General features: G+C 41.9%; 1 protein-coding gene across 5 annotated transcripts in view; it reads right to left on the bottom strand.

Annotated features, from left to right (window-relative positions):
* Positions 1-19,547, bottom strand: part of LY86 (lymphocyte antigen 86) — a 75,084-nt gene that overhangs the window by 13,733 nt on the left and 41,804 nt on the right. For all 5 annotated transcript variants that reach the window (XR_006786021.1, XM_045841752.1, XM_045841756.1 and 2 more), the window contains exon 4: positions 393-445. Coding sequence is in view for 4 of the 5 variants with exons in the window: in XM_045841752.1 (XP_045697708.1) it covers positions 393-445 (53 nt within the window). In the remaining variant the exon portion in view is untranslated. The remainder of the gene's footprint in view (positions 1-392; positions 446-19,547) is intronic.

Below are 19,547 nucleotides of genomic sequence, written 5' to 3'. Positions count from 1 at the left end.
AGCCTGTGCCTGCCTCCCCAACGCCCGGCAGCTCCAGCCACACAGAGTCCCCAAAGACACAGCAGTCCTGCAGGGTCAGAATGCCTGCATCCCTCTAGCTGGGAGTATCTACCCAGAAGATCCCCCAGGGTCCGACATGACATAAAATGTTAAATACCAAGATGACAAGACAGATCAGTGTGTTAAACATTTGAAAGTGCCCACTTTGAGGTATCAACTTTATGGAGGAATGGTCTTCTTACTGATGGCCTATGAAGGCTTAACTGTTTAATTCCCTGTTCCTCCTCCTCCTCCCCTCCCTTCTTTCCCATCACTTCCACCTTCTTCTGCTTCAAGAAACTGCTCAATAGAATGATTAAGTAACAAAGCAAAATAGAAAACCAATACCTTACCTTGGGAATATCAAATCCAGGATTATTGACAGGGCCAGCATAATAAATCTGTTCTGAAAAATATACAAAACATACACAGTATTATTCAACCATTTAAAACAAAAATGATTTCTTATATTATCTCTGCTCACTGTGCCCTGGGGATCCAGTGATGAAGAAAAAGCTCTTTGTCCAAACACTGTTTATATTCTAATGAGGAGACTGACAATACATGAACAGAGAAGCAAGACAGTAGCTAGATGTAAAAAGTGCTCGAAGGAGACATGCAGTAATCTGAGTGAGTCAGATGGTGCGATGGTGAAGAGGCCAGACTGGAGCCAGACTGCGCAGGGTTAAATCCTGAGACCCTCTCTGATCGTCGTTTAACCTTGGACAGATATTGTCTTCTTGGACCCAGTTTTCTTGTTTTTAAGATGGTTATAATAATGACAATAACAGTGCTACTTCATCCACTTATGAAAAATAAAAGAATGAATCAAGGAAAACACTAATAACAATGTCTGGGAAGCACTCGATAAATGCTTGCTAAAAGTATAAACTGGGGAGATGCCATGTCTGACAGGATGGCTGGTCAGGGAAGGTACCTCTAAGGAGATGGCCTTGGAGCTAACTCTGAAGGAGGAGAATGAGGTGATTGTTTAAAGAACTGGGAAAAGAGAACTTCAGGGCACCAGAATAAGGACAAAGTCCCTAATATGGAAAAGAGTTTGGGAAGGAAGGACAGAAGGGAGATGAGTGTGCTGAAGCATAGTGAACAAAGGGGACTGTGTTGAGAAGAGATCGTGAACGTTGAGGAAAGACAGATATTTCAGGACCTTGAGGACATGGTAGGAGAAAGGTAGTAAAAATCCAAATGACAAATGTGTGGAGAGGCCTATAGTGAAGCCCATTCCATGGCTGAGATGAGTGATGGATCAGTGAAGCGTGGTGATACTGATGGAGAAAAATGAATGCAATCAGGACAGGATTTACTGATGAGTTGCACGTGGAGAGTGAGGGCAAGGGAAAGTTTTGGCTTGAGAATATGGGTAGATAGGGGTGCAACTTACTGAGACTGGGGAGCCTGCGGGGGAAGATGTCTGGGGGCAGGGACAGTGATAATAGAGCTCTATCTCTAGGTCCTTGAGAGCAGTTGGATACATGAATCTGGAATTTTAGGGAAGAGGTAAGGGAGAGAACTATGAATATTGGAGTCATTAACATGCATATGGTGATAAGGCCATGGAACAGTATGAAACTCCCCTCACCCCAGGAAAATAAAATTAATAGGTAGAAAATGGAAAAAGGCCAGAACCACTCCTTTCAGGAGTGGGGTAGAGGAGGAGAAGCCAGCCAGGTGACCAAGAAGGAGTGAGTGTGGAAAGGAGGGCAACCAGAGGTGGGATCTAAGAAGCCAGGAGATGAATGATCTTCAGAAAATGAGGGTATGATCACCTGTGCTGAATGATGCTGAGTTTGTTTAAGATAAGAAAAATGTGTAGTAGATTTGGCAACATGGATGTCATATAGTGACCATGATAAGATCATTGGAGAAGATAAGGACAAATGCCCAAATGGGGTGAGTTGAAGAGTGCTTTGGAGGTGAGGAAGTGAGACATTTTTTCTACAGAGAGAAGCAGAAAAAATGAGTGACAACTAGAGGAGGGTGTGGGGTTGAGTGGTTTGTTTCTTTATTTAAGGTGAGAGATACTTCACAGTGTTTGTCATTTGAAGGGAATGATCTTGTAAACAGAGAAAGTAAAGATGCAGAAAAGCATGAATAACTGAAGGAATGAAGTGTTTAAGGAGATGGGAGGGGAAGGATTTGCCTTTGAGAGGAGCACAATGATTGTTCCCACAGTTGTGGGAGAGAAAACAAGGCAGAACAGGTTCAGATGTAGATAGATTTGTAGATTGGCCAATGGACAAATGGCAGGATGCTGATCTGTTTAGTTCTGTTTTCTCAGTGAAGGTCATGGGCAAAGATGTAGGGGAAACTGAGGGTGAAGACTCTGATCTATTGAGGAGTAAGAAACTGGTATATAATAGTTATGGACAGTGGGGAAATATTTTACTTGAAAATCATAGTAGGCAGTATTGAGTGTTTTTTTGAGGTTTGTGGCCATGAATTTACAGATACTCTGGTTATCTCAGATGTGTATTTTCTCAGCAATATTCAGTAGCTTTGATGCAAAACTAGAGAGGGTAGATGGTTGGATCTGAGTTTTCCTGGACAAAAATGATAAGGAGAGAAAGGCAAGGCTGCTAGGAATAGATTCAGTGGAAAGCTTACAAAAACAGCATGGAATCTAAGGATGGTAAGGAAGAAAATGAAGGCAGGAGGAGGTGATTAATAGCAAAAACAGTGGTGGAATCAGTTGAATTTTCTAGTATTGCAGTTAAGGTCCTAGAATAGGCAGCTGGATGATATGGTGAAGCAGGAGGGCAGAAAGGCTTAGCAATGAGATTTCAGAAGTGGTGCATTCACTGGCGATGATAAGATGCAGAGTTGACATGGGAGGCAGTGGTTGAGGTGGAATGATGGAAATGGTTGTTGAAAGTAAGGTAGTTAAGGCACTGAGGCATCATGGTCCTGGGTGAGGCATCCATGTCAATATTGCAGTCAGTAGAAAGGATGGAATCTTGTCTGGCTCCTCAGATGGTGACTGCCTCCTCTGGGATTCCCCGGCACCATGCATGTAGTGTGCTAGAAACAGAGGCTAAAAGCACAGACTTTGGGGCCAGACTGTTGGGCTGAGCTTGAATCTTGACTCTTCTTCCTACTAACTGGGCAAGTCACCCAACATTTCTGTGCCTCAGTTTCCCTACCATAAAATATGGGTAATAATAACATCTACCTCACAGGGTTCTTATGAATATCAATGAGTGAGTTAATACATGTAAAACTTATAATAGCATCTGGTAAGCACCCAGTAAGTATTTGCCATTAAAATATTCATTCATCACTCCACACTACTGAGAGTCCATCTAATATATACCAGGCATTCTTCTAGGTGCTGGATACAGTAGTATATGAGAATATTATGTGAAACTTTTGAATCATTGACCACCCAGAATTATAATCATTGGTTACAGGATTGTTTCCTTCACTAGAATGGGCTTTCATGCTTTCTTGTTTGCATGGTTCCAAGTACGTTGCAGAGTCTAACACACAGCAGGGTGTAATGTATGGTTATTGAATGGGGTTATAGAATAAGGAGATCCAGAGTCAGGACACAGGTTTGCCAACCAATTTCATTCTTGCTCCTGCTATTGTGGTCCTCTACCAGTGGAAAGGGCCTGGGACTGGGATATGCTGACACCAGAGACTGGACTAGGGAATGAACCAACCTGGTGGTGAGGGTGGAGGGATGGTAGAGGAGGATGGAGCTGAATAAATGCTTATTGGTGGTAGTTACTGAGCTCTTTTAATGATACAGGGACTTCCTGCTTCACACAGCACCTATTCTGTAAATATATGGAGACAGTCCAAACTCCACATTAAAAGGAGTTTGGGGCCAGGGGCAGCATGGCTGGTGCATGAGCAGCTGTCCACATGGAACAATGCTAGGCATTTGAGGATAATCCTTTAAAAAGGCCTTCTCAGGTCAATCTAAGATGGAACTACTAGATGATCAATTGTTCTTGACACAGAGTTTGGCTTCTGTTAAATGCCCATGTCCTCAACATATCTATCCTTGCCTGCATGGTCAATTCCTGGTAACTTGCAAGGAAAACATGCAAACATGGTGTGTGTCAGATGGCTGATGTTCCTGTTTCATTGCACTGTGCATACTGGTCCATTCATTTTTAAAAATGAAATATATATTTGGTTGTGGATATAATGAGTTTTATTGGAAACTACTGTTCTGTATGATAGGGTGTTAGAAATAGAGACGTTAATATTCTGGGTCCTATCCTTAGGAATCTTCCAGTGCACCTGAAAAAGATGCAATAACTCAACTATACAGAAAGTTACTTGTGTGAGGAGTGTGTGGTGTGGGTGGGCAGTATATCCAACAAGTGCAAAGCATTCAGGGGGTCTCTCTGGGATTCATATGTACCTCTGGTGTGTTGCACAACAGGAGGGCATACCATTCACATTATAGTCCATGTGAGTGGTGCTCCCTGGAGTTGAGCAGTACAGTGCCCCATCTCCTAGTACATGATTTCATTTTAGAAAATTATCTCTTTCCCAGTGGATACTCTCTGACCCAAACCAGGAAAGTCTGAGCGGGGGGACAAAGAAACTTGGGACCAATCTATTCTGGCAAGACAGTTTGTTTCATTTTAACTCATCAGTCTCTAGAGCTGCCTACTTTCTGCCGGGCATAGCAGCCTTCTCAGTGACTCTTGTGACTTCTGTGACTCCTTTTGAGAAAATGCCTTTGCTCTTGTTGAATGGAGTAGATTTCTATCTCCTGCAACTCAGGGACTTTGACTGCTGTTGGCATGAACAGTATGGCTCAGGAGCAGAGTCCAAGGATGGGAACTGGGTGTTCCCATCCATGTCTGGTCTGACTGGATTCTCGTGGACATGCGTTACACACACCTTTAGTTTCTGCTTATTCTTCTAAGGTGGCATGGTACAAACGATTTGATCTCAGAAACACACAGACTTGGAATCAGGACCCACCTCTCCTACTCACTAGCTAAGTCTTGGTGGGCAATATGCTTAACCATCCTGTGACTCAGCTTCCTCACATGGCAAAGCAGAAATAGGAATGCCTATCCTGAAGGGCATTAAGAGGATTTAAGAACTTGTATGTGAACTCACTGAGCAGAATGGGGTCTCCAGTAGGGTAGAAACAAAAGTCATCAGTTGTATTAGTGTATTGTTCAGTGGATATGACATAGTAAAAACTCACTTGGCAGATGCTGAGGAACAGCCCGAGACTAGCTTTGGGAACCTTTATGCCAAGCCAATAAGCACAATTTGCTAAGAACTGTTTCTTTCTTTCTTTTTAAAAAAATTTCTCCTTAAGAAAAATGGATGAGTATGTGTCTTTGAAGAATACCATTGGGGTGATATTAAACATTTTACTGTGCTCACTTAATGTTCAAAGATGTGCTAATTTGTGCTCTTCATTGTTAAGGGGTCTTTACTGGGGTGAGAGGGTGTCATTAGATATAAAACACTTTACACTTTCAACAGGAGCTATTCTGGGGGCCCATGAAGTTCCTGAGAATTGCTGCACGCAATGCATGAAACTGTCTTTTTTTTTAAAACCTGATGAAACGACACCTAAAATTAAATTCTTGCTTCTTCCTTTTTCAGATCCTCTCTAATTCTGAGATTTTCTTTAATTAACATTCTCACACTCCAGTACTATAAAAAGAGCCCCAGTATATCTGTACCCACTTCTTCCTTTCCTTCATTTAAAACCTTTATCAGTTTTTAATGTGTAGTGGATTAAAGAAATTCACCTTCCTAGTTCTCAACACATGAAATCATTTATGTGAATCAATTTTTTTGACCCAGATCTTCATGTGGTTGGCACATAGTGTCTTTTAGAAAGGAAATTGAGTTGAAAATTGTGGAAATAAAAGGTCACAAAGGGTTTCGGATTACATTGATATGAGACTCTGGGCTGTGGTTCCATCCAGTCCTTTGTTCTCAGTAACTGGTACCGAAGATGGCCTGATCAAGTGCATGGGTTTTGTGAGGTGTCCTCCCCACCCTTTCCTAGTCCTTGCTATTGTGTTACTGAAATTTCCTCCAGTCTTCTTTTTTTTTTAAAAAAAGATTTTATTCATTAATTTTTAGAGAGAAGAAGGGAAGGAGAAAGAGAGGGATAAAAACATCAATGCATGGTTGCCTCTCATGCACCCCCACCTGGGGACCTGGCCCACAACCCAGACATGTGCCCTGGCCGGGAATTGAACCAGTGACCTTTTGGTTTACAGGCTGATGCTCAATCCACTGAGTCACACTAGCCAGGACTCCTCCAATTTTCTAATTTTACTACAAAAATGTCCAATTTTTAAAAGTTATGAGAGTGCTTTGACAGTATAACATACTTAAGATTTCAATTTATCATAAATGGGCTGATCAGTATATTCAGAACAATTGAAAAATAATTATCATTTATTTATTTATTCAGTATTCAGCTGCTCTCCTAGCTGCTCTGTCTGGTCCAGTGAGAGGCTGGGGAACAGTGATGACCTAGAAGAACACAGCCCTCAGCCTGCCCTCCAGTGAGTGGGGGGAACTCAGGGTCCAGGAAGGCCCATTACAATGGCTCCTGTGGGCAGTGCTCCCACAGTGAGGACGAGGTGGGGAGAATGTTCCAGGCAGACCTAGAGTGTTGTCTCTGGAGTGAGGGGAGCAAGTGTATTACTTCATTTGGGTGAGCTCTAAACATAGTCTCCCTTCCTCTCCCTGCCTTCAGTATTTCCTTACAGACTCAAATCTGGCAGGTGGCAAGTTCCAGCACCCTGCTGCACATCTCCTCCTCTCTGAGGTGAGCTCTGCTTTCTTCAGTCTCTGACCCTGAAGGGTGTTGTATTTCTCATCCTGTAGGGTGCAGAGCTGGTTGTTGGTCAGAGCATCATTTAAATTAATAGTGAACTTGCCTAGGGCTGGGGACTTGGAAGACCATCCATTGCCTCCAGGGTGAATGTGCCTGTAGACTGAATCCCTGGGGGCCCTGGAAACCTTAAGGTTTCAGGTTTTCACTGGATTCCAGGCAGTGTGAGTAAGGTAGCTCTAGGCTAAACCCAGGCCCAGTTTTATTTTTCATTATATATATTTTAGTGTGTCCTAATTTGTCAGTTTCTTCATCACCTGGGCCATTTTACCTGTTATTCTCTAAAGCATCTTTTTTTGTCTCTCCTGAATGAAGGACACCAGAGGACTTGGTGGCATAGGTGTGCCTATACCATCTCAGAAGTGATCCTGCAGCCACACCACATATAGTCACACGCACCGGGCCTGGCCGAGCCAGAGCGTGGGGAGAGAACCCCAGCTCCCTCTCCACTGGGCCAGGCTGTGCACCTTGGGGTAAGCTGGTCCCACCTGCAGATAGTTCTGGTACCTGTGCTCATTGCCTTGCCCACTGTGCCTGCCCCCTCCACATTTGCCCCCCATGTTGTTTACAGAGCACCCATGTGGGGCAACCAAGAAGTATAGGCACTTGGTCCCATGGGGAAGGCCTCAACCTAGAAGACTTGGAATCAAATGCTACAGACTCCTAACCTTCAGAGGGACGATGCTGAGACACACACTGCAAATACCCAAAGGTCTCAGTGGGGCAGAGCCCAGGGTCCCCACACTGGTCGTCAGCTCTTCAACACCTCACTTCCTGGCCTATCTTCTTGCCCTGCGTCCCTCTTCCTCACCTCTCACTCCTGCTTTGTGCCATCACATCTCAATAACTATTCACCCCCAGGTCTTTGTCTCTGACTTGGCTGTAGAGCCTCCCAACTAAGAACACTTCCTGGTAGAAGATGCATCTTTTTTGATTCACATGAAGGCCAATTTAAGCTGGTGTTGGTCCTAGAAACCTGCTGCTGATGAGTTTGGACCTGTTTTCTGATGACGGAGCCACCCAGCCCAGAAGGTAAATCTGAACACCCTGTCTGTTACCTGCTCTCTGAATGCTGCTCTAAAGAGCAGGAAGGAGAATGAATACCTTGGATTGTTCCTGTGGGAGAAGACAGGGACTGAGAGAGGGACAAGGAGGTGAAGACCACAGCTGCGCCTGGAAGGGGATGAACAGGAATGGGTGGGTGGCAGTGAGGGAGGCAGTGAGTTTGAGAAGGGAGAGAGGGGGCAGGGAAAGGAGGGGAGAGGAGCACAGCTAGCCCCAGGGTCTGTTTTCTTCACTCCATTGGATGGTGTTTTATTGTCACTGAATAGTAAATGATTAAAGTGTACTGTGATAAACTGTATTCACAAACTTTGGAATTCCTTGTCATGTCAGGTAACCCTGTTGTTGGTAGGACTATTTCTCAGGCTAAGAGGATCTCAGTAGTTAGAACATGCTCAGTTTTATTTCCAGTATTATTTCCATCTTATTTGTCCCCTTTGGCTGTACATAGGGTCAGTCAGTGTGTTCTGGGAATCGTTGCTTAGGTCCTTGTCAGAATCACAACTGGGCTTGGGAGCTCATGAGTATCTAACTAGAGTTTGGCTTACTACATGAATTAGCTTGGCCTATGCTAACTTGTCCATTCAGGCAGGCTGGTGAGATCTTCTTTTGCTCTTTCACTACTAGAGAAACTTCTGTTATTTAAAACATTCACTGTGTGCTTGTGATGGGTCATTTATAACTATCGAATGAGAATCCCTCCGTGCTTATTCACTCATGGTCCTGCTGCTGCCATCTCTGCTGCACAACCTAGGGTTTGAACAGAAAGGAAGGTGTTTGTGCTTACAGAAGGGCCAGAGAATAAAAGCTCTAACATAAACTTTCACATACAAGTTCAGGGCAGGCTGTTAAAAAAACATTTAGAGCACTACAGAAACTACTAGGTGAGTGCTAACAGAGCATTTTGCAGAGATGGGGCTCTTCTACACTTGCATCATCAAATGTGGTGACCACAAGACACATGTGGCTGTGGCTGTTAAGAACTTTAAATGTGGTTAATGTGATTGATAAACTGAAGTTTAATTTAAATGTAAAGTATTTAAATAGCCACATGTGACTGGTGGCTACCATCCTAGACAGTGAAGTTTTAGGTTTACTGTCTACTAGAAATAAAATGTGAGCTATTTATGTAACTTAAATTTTTCTAGTAGCTACACTTGAAAAATAGAATACAGAAACAAGTAAAATTCATTTAATAATATATGTATTTTTAAGCCAAATATTAAAAACATAATTTTAATATATAATCAATATAACAGGTATTACATATTTAAAAATATTTTTATACTTTTGTTTGCACAGTCTTCAAAATCTAGTGTGTGTTCTACATTTAGAGTGTGCCTCACTTTGGACTGGCCACATTTCTGGTGCTCAATAGCCACGTGTGGCTAGTGGCTGTTGTACTGGAGAGGGCCAATTATTGAGTCATTGAGAAGGAACTGAGGCTCAAAAAGTGAAATGATTTGTTTTAAATTTTATTTCTCCTTTTTGCCTTTACTGCCCAGGTTCCCTCCAGGAGATTCATAACTCTGGCAATAAGGAAGGAAAGAGAATTCCAGTTTTTTTTCTCTACCAACCTATTTGTGGATTTCTGTGGATAAACACTTAACATAACTCTCAAAATACAACTTGTGAATCGGTGGGCTGAGTGGATTCCCAGAAATGGAAATGAAGAAGATGGTAATGGGAGGAAAGAGAAGACATTGAATTAATTGATCTTCAGAAACCTGGGCAGTCACAGGAAAGAGCAATGTGATTGGAAACTGAAATCGATGTGACAGAGAGTAGCTTTTTCTCAGATTGGGGGCCTCTGGGGTCCATATATATCAGAGCTCTTGGGGTATTTGTTAAAAAGGAAACACCAGTGATTTGTGGGCTCAGGGTGTGGGTGTGATATGGAGGAGGGGGAGTTGGCCTCCTTAATTAGCTACTAATGATTATTACACGTAAGTGTTTGAGTCATTGAGCCAGATGTATGAAATTCCATAGGAGGCACAATAGAAAATTAAAAGTGCTTCTGGTCCTAGGTCATAATTAGTTTCAATATGCTGAGCTCAACTAAAATAGAGACTTGATTGATGTCTCAGGCCAGTTTCACCATATTATTGGCTGATAGGCTTTCATTTGAGGAATGAGGGAAAGCTCCCAGGGCTATAGGATTGTTTAATAAGCGATGTGTTTCCTTTCATGTTTTGTTTTGTCTTTTAGCAAGAAAAAGTCCTCTTTTACTTGGTCATTACTGGTGCCCTCTCTAAGGTGACCATTGCTTCTAGTTCTATTTTTTTTTTTTTTGCAGTGGAAGAATAGGTATTTTCTGCTAATTCAATACTAAACCACCGTTTTTGTTGATTCTCCCTGAATTTTTAGCAGTGGCAGTCACAAGCAGGGATCCACTGCTGCTTGAAATATTTTGAAGCATGCAGACAAAGAATAAAACATGAAGAGAAGAAAGGTGGCAGGCTGAGGAGCTGCTGCCTCCACTTTCCAAGTCCATGAGAAGCTGCAAACGGGGCTCTCTCCCCAGAGCTGCTAGTGGGCCATGCAGCCCCCATTTTGTCAGCCGTCAGAGAATATGCAGCTTGGATGAAAGTCAAGTTTCTGCTACCTCTCAGGAAAAACACCTTAAAGGTTGTGCTGTCTCTTCAGGCCTTGTTAAAATGCAGACTTCCACTCTGAGATGGATGACTTCAGGGGTTTAGTGCCCCTGCCTGAGAAATCCCCAGTCAGCTCATGAAGTAGCGACCATTTATCACGTATTCACTACTTACTGTGTGCCAAACTCTGTTCTAATGGCTTTATATATGTTATCCCATTTTATCTTTATAACAATCCTACAAGGTTATTTGTATTTTCCTTATCATACAGATGAAGAAACTAAGGCTATGCAATTACTAAGATTGGGTAAATTGCCTGAAGTCACATAATAGTAAGTGGCAGTAAGGGTCTGCTCTGCAGGTCTAGCTTCAAACCCTGTGCTTATTATGTGCTAACCTGGTGGTTTCAAAGTGTGGTCCCTGGACCAGCAACATCAACCTTACCTGGGGACTTGTAAAAAATGCAAATTCTCAAGCTCCTCTCCTGATGTACTGAATTGCACACTGGGCATGGGTCCGACACTGTGTGGTTGTACAGGTCCTCCAAGGGATGCTGACGCATGCTCGAGTTTGAGAACCACTGAGCCAGGCTAGGCCCCTGCTTTCTGATGCAGCACTGCAGTGCAATTTGGCAGCCAACAGAACACTCTTTAAGAATAATATTAGTGCCCTGGCTGGTGCAGCTCAGTGGATTGAGCGCTGGCCTGCGAACAAAAGGGTCACTGATTTGATTCCCAGTCAGGGTGCATGCCTGTGTTGTGGGCCAGGTCCCTAGTAAGGGGCATGCAAGAGGCAACCGCAATTGATGTTTCTCTCCCTCTCTTTCTCTCTCTCTTTCCCTCTGTCTAAAGTAAACAAATTAAGTCTTAAAAAAGAATAATATTGGTTTTGGTAGCATGCTGCCTACCATCACAGAATGACAGTGCCAATGATGATGGTGGGAAAAACTCTACAATTTCCCAGGTGACAGAGGACCATCACTACCCCTACAGATCCATTGATTCATCTATGGGAAGTGAAACCACGAGTTCCCAGTGAAACCACTTTGTCGTTGGGGCTATTAGGCATGGTTGATGTAGGATGGAAACAGAACCTGGGATTGGGAGAGTGAGAATAAAGTGAAGGACCAGTACAGCAGAGAACCTGAAGCAAATGAGCTTGTAGAAGCAAATGGTCTAAAATGGCCCAGAAACTAAAGGTGAACAAAAAGGTGGGACTGAGGTGATACCCCCGTAAAAACGTGCTTTAAAATTACAGCCTTGGATAAAGCTGCTTATTCCCCTTCTCTTGTAGCAGAAACCAATGACTGTACTCCTGGGGCATGCATTTGTTAATGTCTGTGTGGTGGATGTAACACAGATGAACAGCAAGGCCCACTGTAGGGGTGATGACTGTGGGTGTGCTTTTTGGAGGTTGTCAGGTTGTCGGCATGGATTAGTGGTGGAGCTTCATTAAGGTAGCACTTTCCTGGAAGGTGGTTTTTGCACTGTCTTTTACTAAAGCACTGCAATGTGTAAGGCATTTTTGCAGAGAGCATTCATGGGGACTTTTTCAAATTGAGTCAGTTTCCCAATCTCCTCCATTTTATAGACCTGTGAAAAGGAGCACATAGAAACAGAGCTAGCTAGGGCAATAGAAATCTAGCCAAAGAAATCTGAATTGCTAGTAGGACTGAATTTTGAATAGTTACAGATGGCAAGATTGAGAAGGCTATGCAATTAATGATACTTTGAGGATGGTCAGACACAGGTGTTCAGCTTAAACCAGGACAGATGAGAAACACTTCAAGTTAATAAAAACGGAAGTGGCCAACGTGAATGCCCACTATGTCTTTATCTTGGTCTTATTTGTGTATGTAAAACTAGTGAGTATTACTGCAGAATCCCTTAGCTGTTATCAGAGGTAATATCTCCCTTGTGGGCAATGTCACATCAGATTTTAAATACAGTTCTCAGAGGATCTACTCTGTCCTATAATGAAGTTCACCTAATTATGATATATTCCCCACTTTGAACAAAGACTTAATGTAGGAAAGTTCAGATTTACACAAAAAATAAATCAGGGAGCAATTAGTTTTTCAAGTACAGAATTCTTCAGCCAGCAAAAAGTGCCATGGTAATATTTAATTACAAGTTTTCCAAATGCATTTAAAATTAAGTACCCAACCAATTTTTTTTTCCTGCAGCTTAGAAATTGCATGAAGTGAAATAAATCAACATCTGGCATGTGTATTTTGTGGTAGGTTCTGCTCCTACCGAAAGGGGTTAGCGCACACACACAGGGAAAGGTGCGCTGTGCACCTGCAGTTCTCACAGGGCCTGCTTTCTCGTGCATCTCTCTGGGATTCTGACACATAATAAGGCAAAGTCCTCTCAGGTTTCCATCATGTTTCAACTGTGTCAATCACCACTGTCAAGGCCTCAAAGAAGAGTCCTTGACCAACAGGTCTAGTTTTTGATTATACTCTATGTATCCAGTGTACACACACACACACACACACACACACACACACACACACATACACACAATTGACTCATTTAACTCCTCCAAGCCTTTAATTTCAGTCAGTTTTGGTAAGAAGGTATGTATAATTGAAAATCAATCCATAAAACAAATGGTTTGTGAAAACCAATTATTACTTCGTCTGTGAAACCAGTGTCTGTCACCTCAGCTGACGCACCCTGGCTGGAACTCACAGCAGCTTGGGCAGAACCCAGTTTAACAGTCCATGTGTCTTTTTTCATCAAGAGTAAAAATCCTGTCTTCGTTCTATTCACTTTATGGTCTTAATCTGGATCTTTGTCCAAATCTCCAGGTTCATTTCCATCTGAGAATCTCCTTTCTGCACAACATATTCTAGACAGTCAAAACATGAGCCACCCTGTTCTTTGAGTAATTCCCCCACCCTGCGTGTTTTATGTGGGTAGAGAATATCCAGGAGGGACTTGTTCCTACTTCCCAGACTATAAGTTCTACAATAAACTTTTGTCCTATTTCACTTACTGTTTCACTCTCCTCTTACTGAGGTGGGATATCCTAGGGAACTTGTTGAGCAAAATGAACCCCATTTTATTGAGAATGGACATCAAGGTGTGTTGACCATTCGATAAATGAGAAGAGAATAAAAGAGTGAACTCAAACTTGAGTTCTGGGTGAACTCAACTCATTTCCCAGCTAGACAGTCCTGTGGAAGTCTCATGTGTGGTGTTATTTAGTGTGGACATCCCAGACTTTGGGAAAAGTCCCTGTGTCAGACAATAGTGGGATCATCTTGTTGTGCCCACAGGGATAGGCCTCACCTCCATGGGCAGGCATCAGGTTTCCCTGAAGGGGATGGACAGTCCCACGGTCACTCATTCTGAAAGGTAGTCAAGCCAGGGTTAGAAACTGGAAATGTCAGGGGCTAACCTTAGACTGAGGTGAGGAAAGCAAACAGACAGAGAGACACAAGAAGAAAAGACTTCAGTCATCAGTGAGGAAATCCTGGGATCTGAGCAGGCCAGAGTATTGTGTCAGCTGCTCCCGGCTTCGGGTGAGCTGGTTTGAGCCAATCGTCACCTCTAGCTTATTTCCATGGAAGACCCTAGACCATGTTTATGAAGCAGCCGTGGGTTATTTAAGCTGCTCTGCCCCCTGCCTCAAGGTCCCTCAGATTGGGGAGGAAGCAGAGACACGCCATTACCATGTCTATTGCATGCTGTCTAACATACCAGGCATATTCTACCTCTTTTAGTATTTAGTTTTCCACTAGTACCCAACAAAGAATTGTGGTTACTCCTATTTTATAGCCGAGAATCAGAGATTAGGTGATCCTTCAGAAAGATGGGCCTGTTTCCAGCCTGTAAATGGCAGCTGCGGGGTGGAGACAATCAGTCCTGCTCTCTGGCTGTTTCACAAGGTGCTCTTTCTTCCCTGCTAGCTGACTCTCGTCAGTCTTTGTGTTCTGTCCACTTTCTTTGCTTCAAACCTAAACTGTTCGCACTGTCAAAGCAGAGTTAAAGTGAAATTGTTACATTTTTCCTAAGTAACCTCTGGATCTGAATTTTTCCTGATCCTTAGGTTGATATTCATCAAGTAACAGCCCCAGGGTACCTGTGCTCAATAATCATGGTTAAGAGCCCCAACTCTCATTTACCTTAGAGCAGTCTTTCTCAGATTTCAGCTGCAATGGAACCAGCTAGAGCAGGGTTGGCAAGCTATGGCCTGTGGGCCAAATCCCACCCAATGCCTGTTCTAGGTAGTTGTGGATTGGTAAGAATGGATTTTATATTTTAAAGGGTAGAAGAACCCTCAAAGGAAGAATAATATTTCAAGATATGGAAAAACTGTATGAAGTTTAATTTCAGACAATAGTACTCATGAGGTTTTGTAGGTGCGCAGCCATGCCTGCCGTTTCTGCGTGGTCTGCAGCCCCAGCCACACTGTGACAGCAGAGTGGAGCAGAGCCCAGATGGTCTGCAAAGACTGAAATGTCTACTCTCTTGCCCTCTACAGAAAAAGTTTGTTGACCAGTGTCTTAAAGGACTCAAAAAATATAGAATTCTAAGCCCCAAGCCAAGAGTTTCTAATTTAGTAAGTCTGGGTAGAAACTAAAATTTGCATTTTTAATAATTTCCTGGATGTTGCTAATGTTGCTGGTCTGTGGACCACACGTGGAGAAACATTGCCTTAAATAATGGCTTGTTATGTCTAAAGATGATGATTTGATTAAATTTGGTCATGCCTTTTAAGTTCTTTTTCAGTCCTAGTAGAGGAATAAAATGAATTATACTTCTCCAGTAGATTTTTCTTTATTTTCAAAGAGAGTATATAGCAGACAAGTTAAGAGCAAGTTTCTGGAGCCCAATTTTTTGGAGAGAAACCCAGCTCCACTGCCTGCTGACTGTGTAACTTGGGGTAAGTTATTTGACCCCTCTGGGTCTCAATTTCTCATTTGTTAACACAAGGCTAATAAAAATAGTTTCTATATGTCATAAGGTTGGTGTAAGCAGTAAAGTAGTTATTACACATAATATGCCTGGTAAGGTCCCTGGCACATACTAAGTGCTATGGTAATGCTGGTTGTCATTGTGAAATGCCTGCCTGGGGCTAAGGTCCTACTTCTCAACCTTGGCTGAATATTGAAATCACCTGGCTAGAGTCTGACCCCAGAGATTCTGATTTGATTGGTCTTGTGTGTGTGGTATTGGGATATTGGAAATTTTAAAGGGAGATTATAATGCATCATTGCCCAATAGAAACATAATGATGATCACATGTATGATTTTATGTTTTTAGTATGCATATTTGAATAGGTAAAATTAATTTTGACAATATAATATGGTTTATTGTTGATAAATGTATTAATGATATATTTTATTTAACTTGATAGATCCCAAATACTATCATTTCAATTTATAACCAATATAACAATTTAATTGAGATATTATGCTTTTTTTCATATTGAGTCACTATCTTATATTTATGGTACATCTCCGTTTAGATCAGCTATGTGCCCATGATTAAGTAGCCACATGTGGCTAACTAATGTGCAACCACCACAACAGCATGGGACTAACTGTTGTGTAACCACCACGGCAGCATGGGACTAACTGTTGTGTAACCACAACAGTATGAGATTAACCAATGTGTAACCACAATAGCATGGGCATAACTAAAGTTTAACCACAACAGCATGGGACTAACTAATGTGTAACCACAATAGCATGGGACTAACTGATTTGTAACCACCACAATAGCATGGGAGTAACTAATGTGTAACCAAGATTGAGATCACCTGGGGAAATGGCACAGTTTGTGATTATGGACCATACCAAAGCTAACTAACCACACAGAGGTTCTTCCAGCATTACTATTTTTAACTTGAATATTAAGGAAGTTACTGCATCTTCCTTACTTAGGGTTAGTAATTAGGTATGGTCACTGGGTACATTAAATTTTAATTCCAATTTAGTCTTAAAAATTGATGTGGAGCTGATGGAGCTAGTTTAAATGCGTGAAGATCAAGTACAGCAGGTTAATTTTTATGACCAGCAGAGATAAGAGGAGACCTAAACTAGCACCAATGGAGCAGGAAGTAAAACAGGAGCTTCCTTCTCAGTGAAGTGAGGTACAGAGGGTGGGGGTGTCCTGGAGAAAGGATACGGATTGTACAGTAAAGGATCCTCTGACATTCTATGCAACTCTTGGATTCAGAACTTTCTATTTAACTCCAAATATTATTGACTATTAAGTAGGCGGTGATTTATTCAGAACTCTTAATTACGCTACAGAGAAAGAGAATTAATCCTCTCTACTCTTCTCTACAACCATCAACTAATATTTAAGGGAGCAACCATGTACATTTATTATAAAAGCAAAAGAGATAAAAAAAGACAAAAATAAAGATCTGCAGTTCCATCATTTGGGGATAACTGCTTCTGAGCACCTAAGTGTATACTTGAGAGGTCTTTTGGTGTATACACTTACACACACTTAAATAAAAACAGGATGCAATAGTGATAACTCTTTTATAAAAACCTTTTTGGTACTTAATAATACCTGTATGAGTTTATTTTCATGTAATTTAAATACACAGCCTACTGTACTTTTGCTTGACTGGACAATAATCTACTTAGTCAATCACCTATAATCAGACATATAAGCTGTTTTTCCCAAATTACCAATTATACCATAAATGATAATGCCAAAAGAATATCACTTGGCCCTCAAATTCAATGTGCTCTTGCTTGAGAATGAGCTGGGAAAGATGCAGAAGAAAACATTTTGTCCACACAGTCTCCCTAAGCTTGACCCATTTTGTAGTTTTGTCTGGCTCAGAGAACAGCCAGTGGGGATGCAGGTTGCAGAGGGATGCATTGTAATGCTGTGGGAATATCAAACAATTCAGCTAGAACTGACACCACAATGAGCTGCCCACTGTGGATGCCAAGCGTTCTCACTGCTCTGCTGAGAAGGACCTGCAAAGTCCCAGAGGGACTTTGCCTTCTGCTTAATATGTCAAAGGCAGCTCATGCTTGGGTTTGGATTAACATGTGTTCTTGATGGTGTGTTTTTCTGTTAATTCTGGTTTTAAAATTCATCACTTATTTTCAATAGCATCATCCCTGCAGTAGGTTGGTAAGGTGGGTTAAAAAAATTTAGTAACCAAAGAGGCCTCTGAGTTTAAGGTTTTAGTTTCTCTGGTTTAGTCACTTACAGAATTATTTGTTCATGCAGCGTTTGTATATCACTTTTCTGATCTTTTTTACTATGTGAAATTTCCTGGCAATTTCCCAAGTTCTGGCTTCTCACTGCCTATGCAGCTATCAACTCCATAGCAATAAAGCAAATAAACTTCTGAAAGGCTGCCCAACATTTGAATAAGGCAAACACCAGCTTTTTGAACTGCTAAACTGAATTGGACCCATTAATTTAAGGGGGCAATATCTGTTCTATTTTATTAATTCTATTAAAACTACTCACAGGGGGGAAAGAGGTATTCTTAAACTTAGAGAATCAAGATAATTTACTGTTTGCTGGGTTCTGATGTGCCTGTGTCTTCGTGGCACACATAAGCATCATTAGATAGTCACTTTTGAGGTAGCATATTTGCATTCATTCTGTCACATGCAAATTCAATACAACAAATATTTATTGCATCTTTACTCTGTACCAGTCTTTCTTTGTCTGCAGAGTCTGCAGAGACAGAGGAGCAAGACATAGTCCTGTCTTCAAGGATTTCAAAGTTTGAAGTGTCTGCTTTTAAGGGACACACATACACATATACCCACAATATAACTATAGAATACAAAATATAATTATGTCTGAGATAAGTGGGAATGGATGCCTCGGGCATCCAGAGGGAACAATTCACTGGCTGGAGGTTGGAGGAGGTTTCTGAGAGAAAGTGATACCTGACTGAGGTCAGGATGGAGGAGAAGTGGGGGACAGGTATTAGAGGCTAAGGAAAGCCTCACAACAGCATCATGTGTGTTAAAACACAGGGTATGGCAGACAGTGGCAAATGATTTGCTGAAGCTGTTGCTAAAGATGCATATGAACCAAGATGTGGCTGGAGAAGCTGATTAAGGTTAAATCTATAATGAACTTTGGTCACTAGAGAACTTAGGTTTTGTTCTATAGAAATGGGAACCTTGAAGTCAGGTGGGAAGGGGGGATGACGTGATCAGAACGGTATTTGAGAAGACTAATCCCTGGCAGCAGTAAGGAGGTAGGAAAATCACTTAGGAGGTCATTCCCATCTTCCAGGAGGGAGACAGGGAGACTTGATCCAGGGAATAAAAGTAAGTAGGAACTAAGCTGGTAGTACTTTCAAACATACCTGTTTGGGTTCAGAAATACTTATTTTGGGAAAAAACTGGAAGGACAAGCACACACGGGAGATAGGGCTGTAGATGCTGGCTCTAGGTGGCAGCCTATGAAATTGTCAGTCTTTCTCAGGGATTATTATTTAATTATCAAAATGCTTTAGTTCCTCAAAACATTCTATAAAATCAGGAATGTGTGCAGACCACCAGCATTATTATGCTATACACAATTAAATGCTGAAAAGCCTATAACACACTTTCAAATAGCTTTAAGGCAAACAGGAAAATAATTCTATATTAAATTTCCCAGATTTCCCATATTCCAACAGGTTGAATGTATTGGGGATAAACTATACCTCTCAAGTTTTCTCGGCACTTTCTTTGTACCTCTTTAAAGCACACACCACATACAGCAACTTGGAAGGAAGCAACTTTGTGGATCTTTGATCTCTTTCTGGTCATCATAAATGTTTTCAAAGGGAGAAACTATTTTTGGTTCATCTTCAGGTTCCCCAAAGTGCTTGGCACACAGTAGGGACTTAGTATTGAAGGAAGGGGAGACCAAGGAAGGAGAAAAGAAAGGAAGGAAGGAAGGGAGGGAGGGAGGGAGAGAGGGAGGGAGAAAGGAAGGAAAATATGGCTAATTGTGGAGTGAGGAGTTTGGGACAACAATGACTGAGG

This window comes from Phyllostomus hastatus, unplaced genomic scaffold, assembly GCF_019186645.2.
Source record: "Phyllostomus hastatus isolate PE091 unplaced genomic scaffold, TTU_PhHast_1.1 phas_contig_37, whole genome shotgun sequence".
Classification (NCBI taxonomy): domain Eukaryota; kingdom Metazoa; phylum Chordata; class Mammalia; order Chiroptera; family Phyllostomidae; genus Phyllostomus; species Phyllostomus hastatus.
Note: the sequence above shows the minus strand (reverse complement) of the source record. Positions and strands in the feature narration are given on the sequence as shown.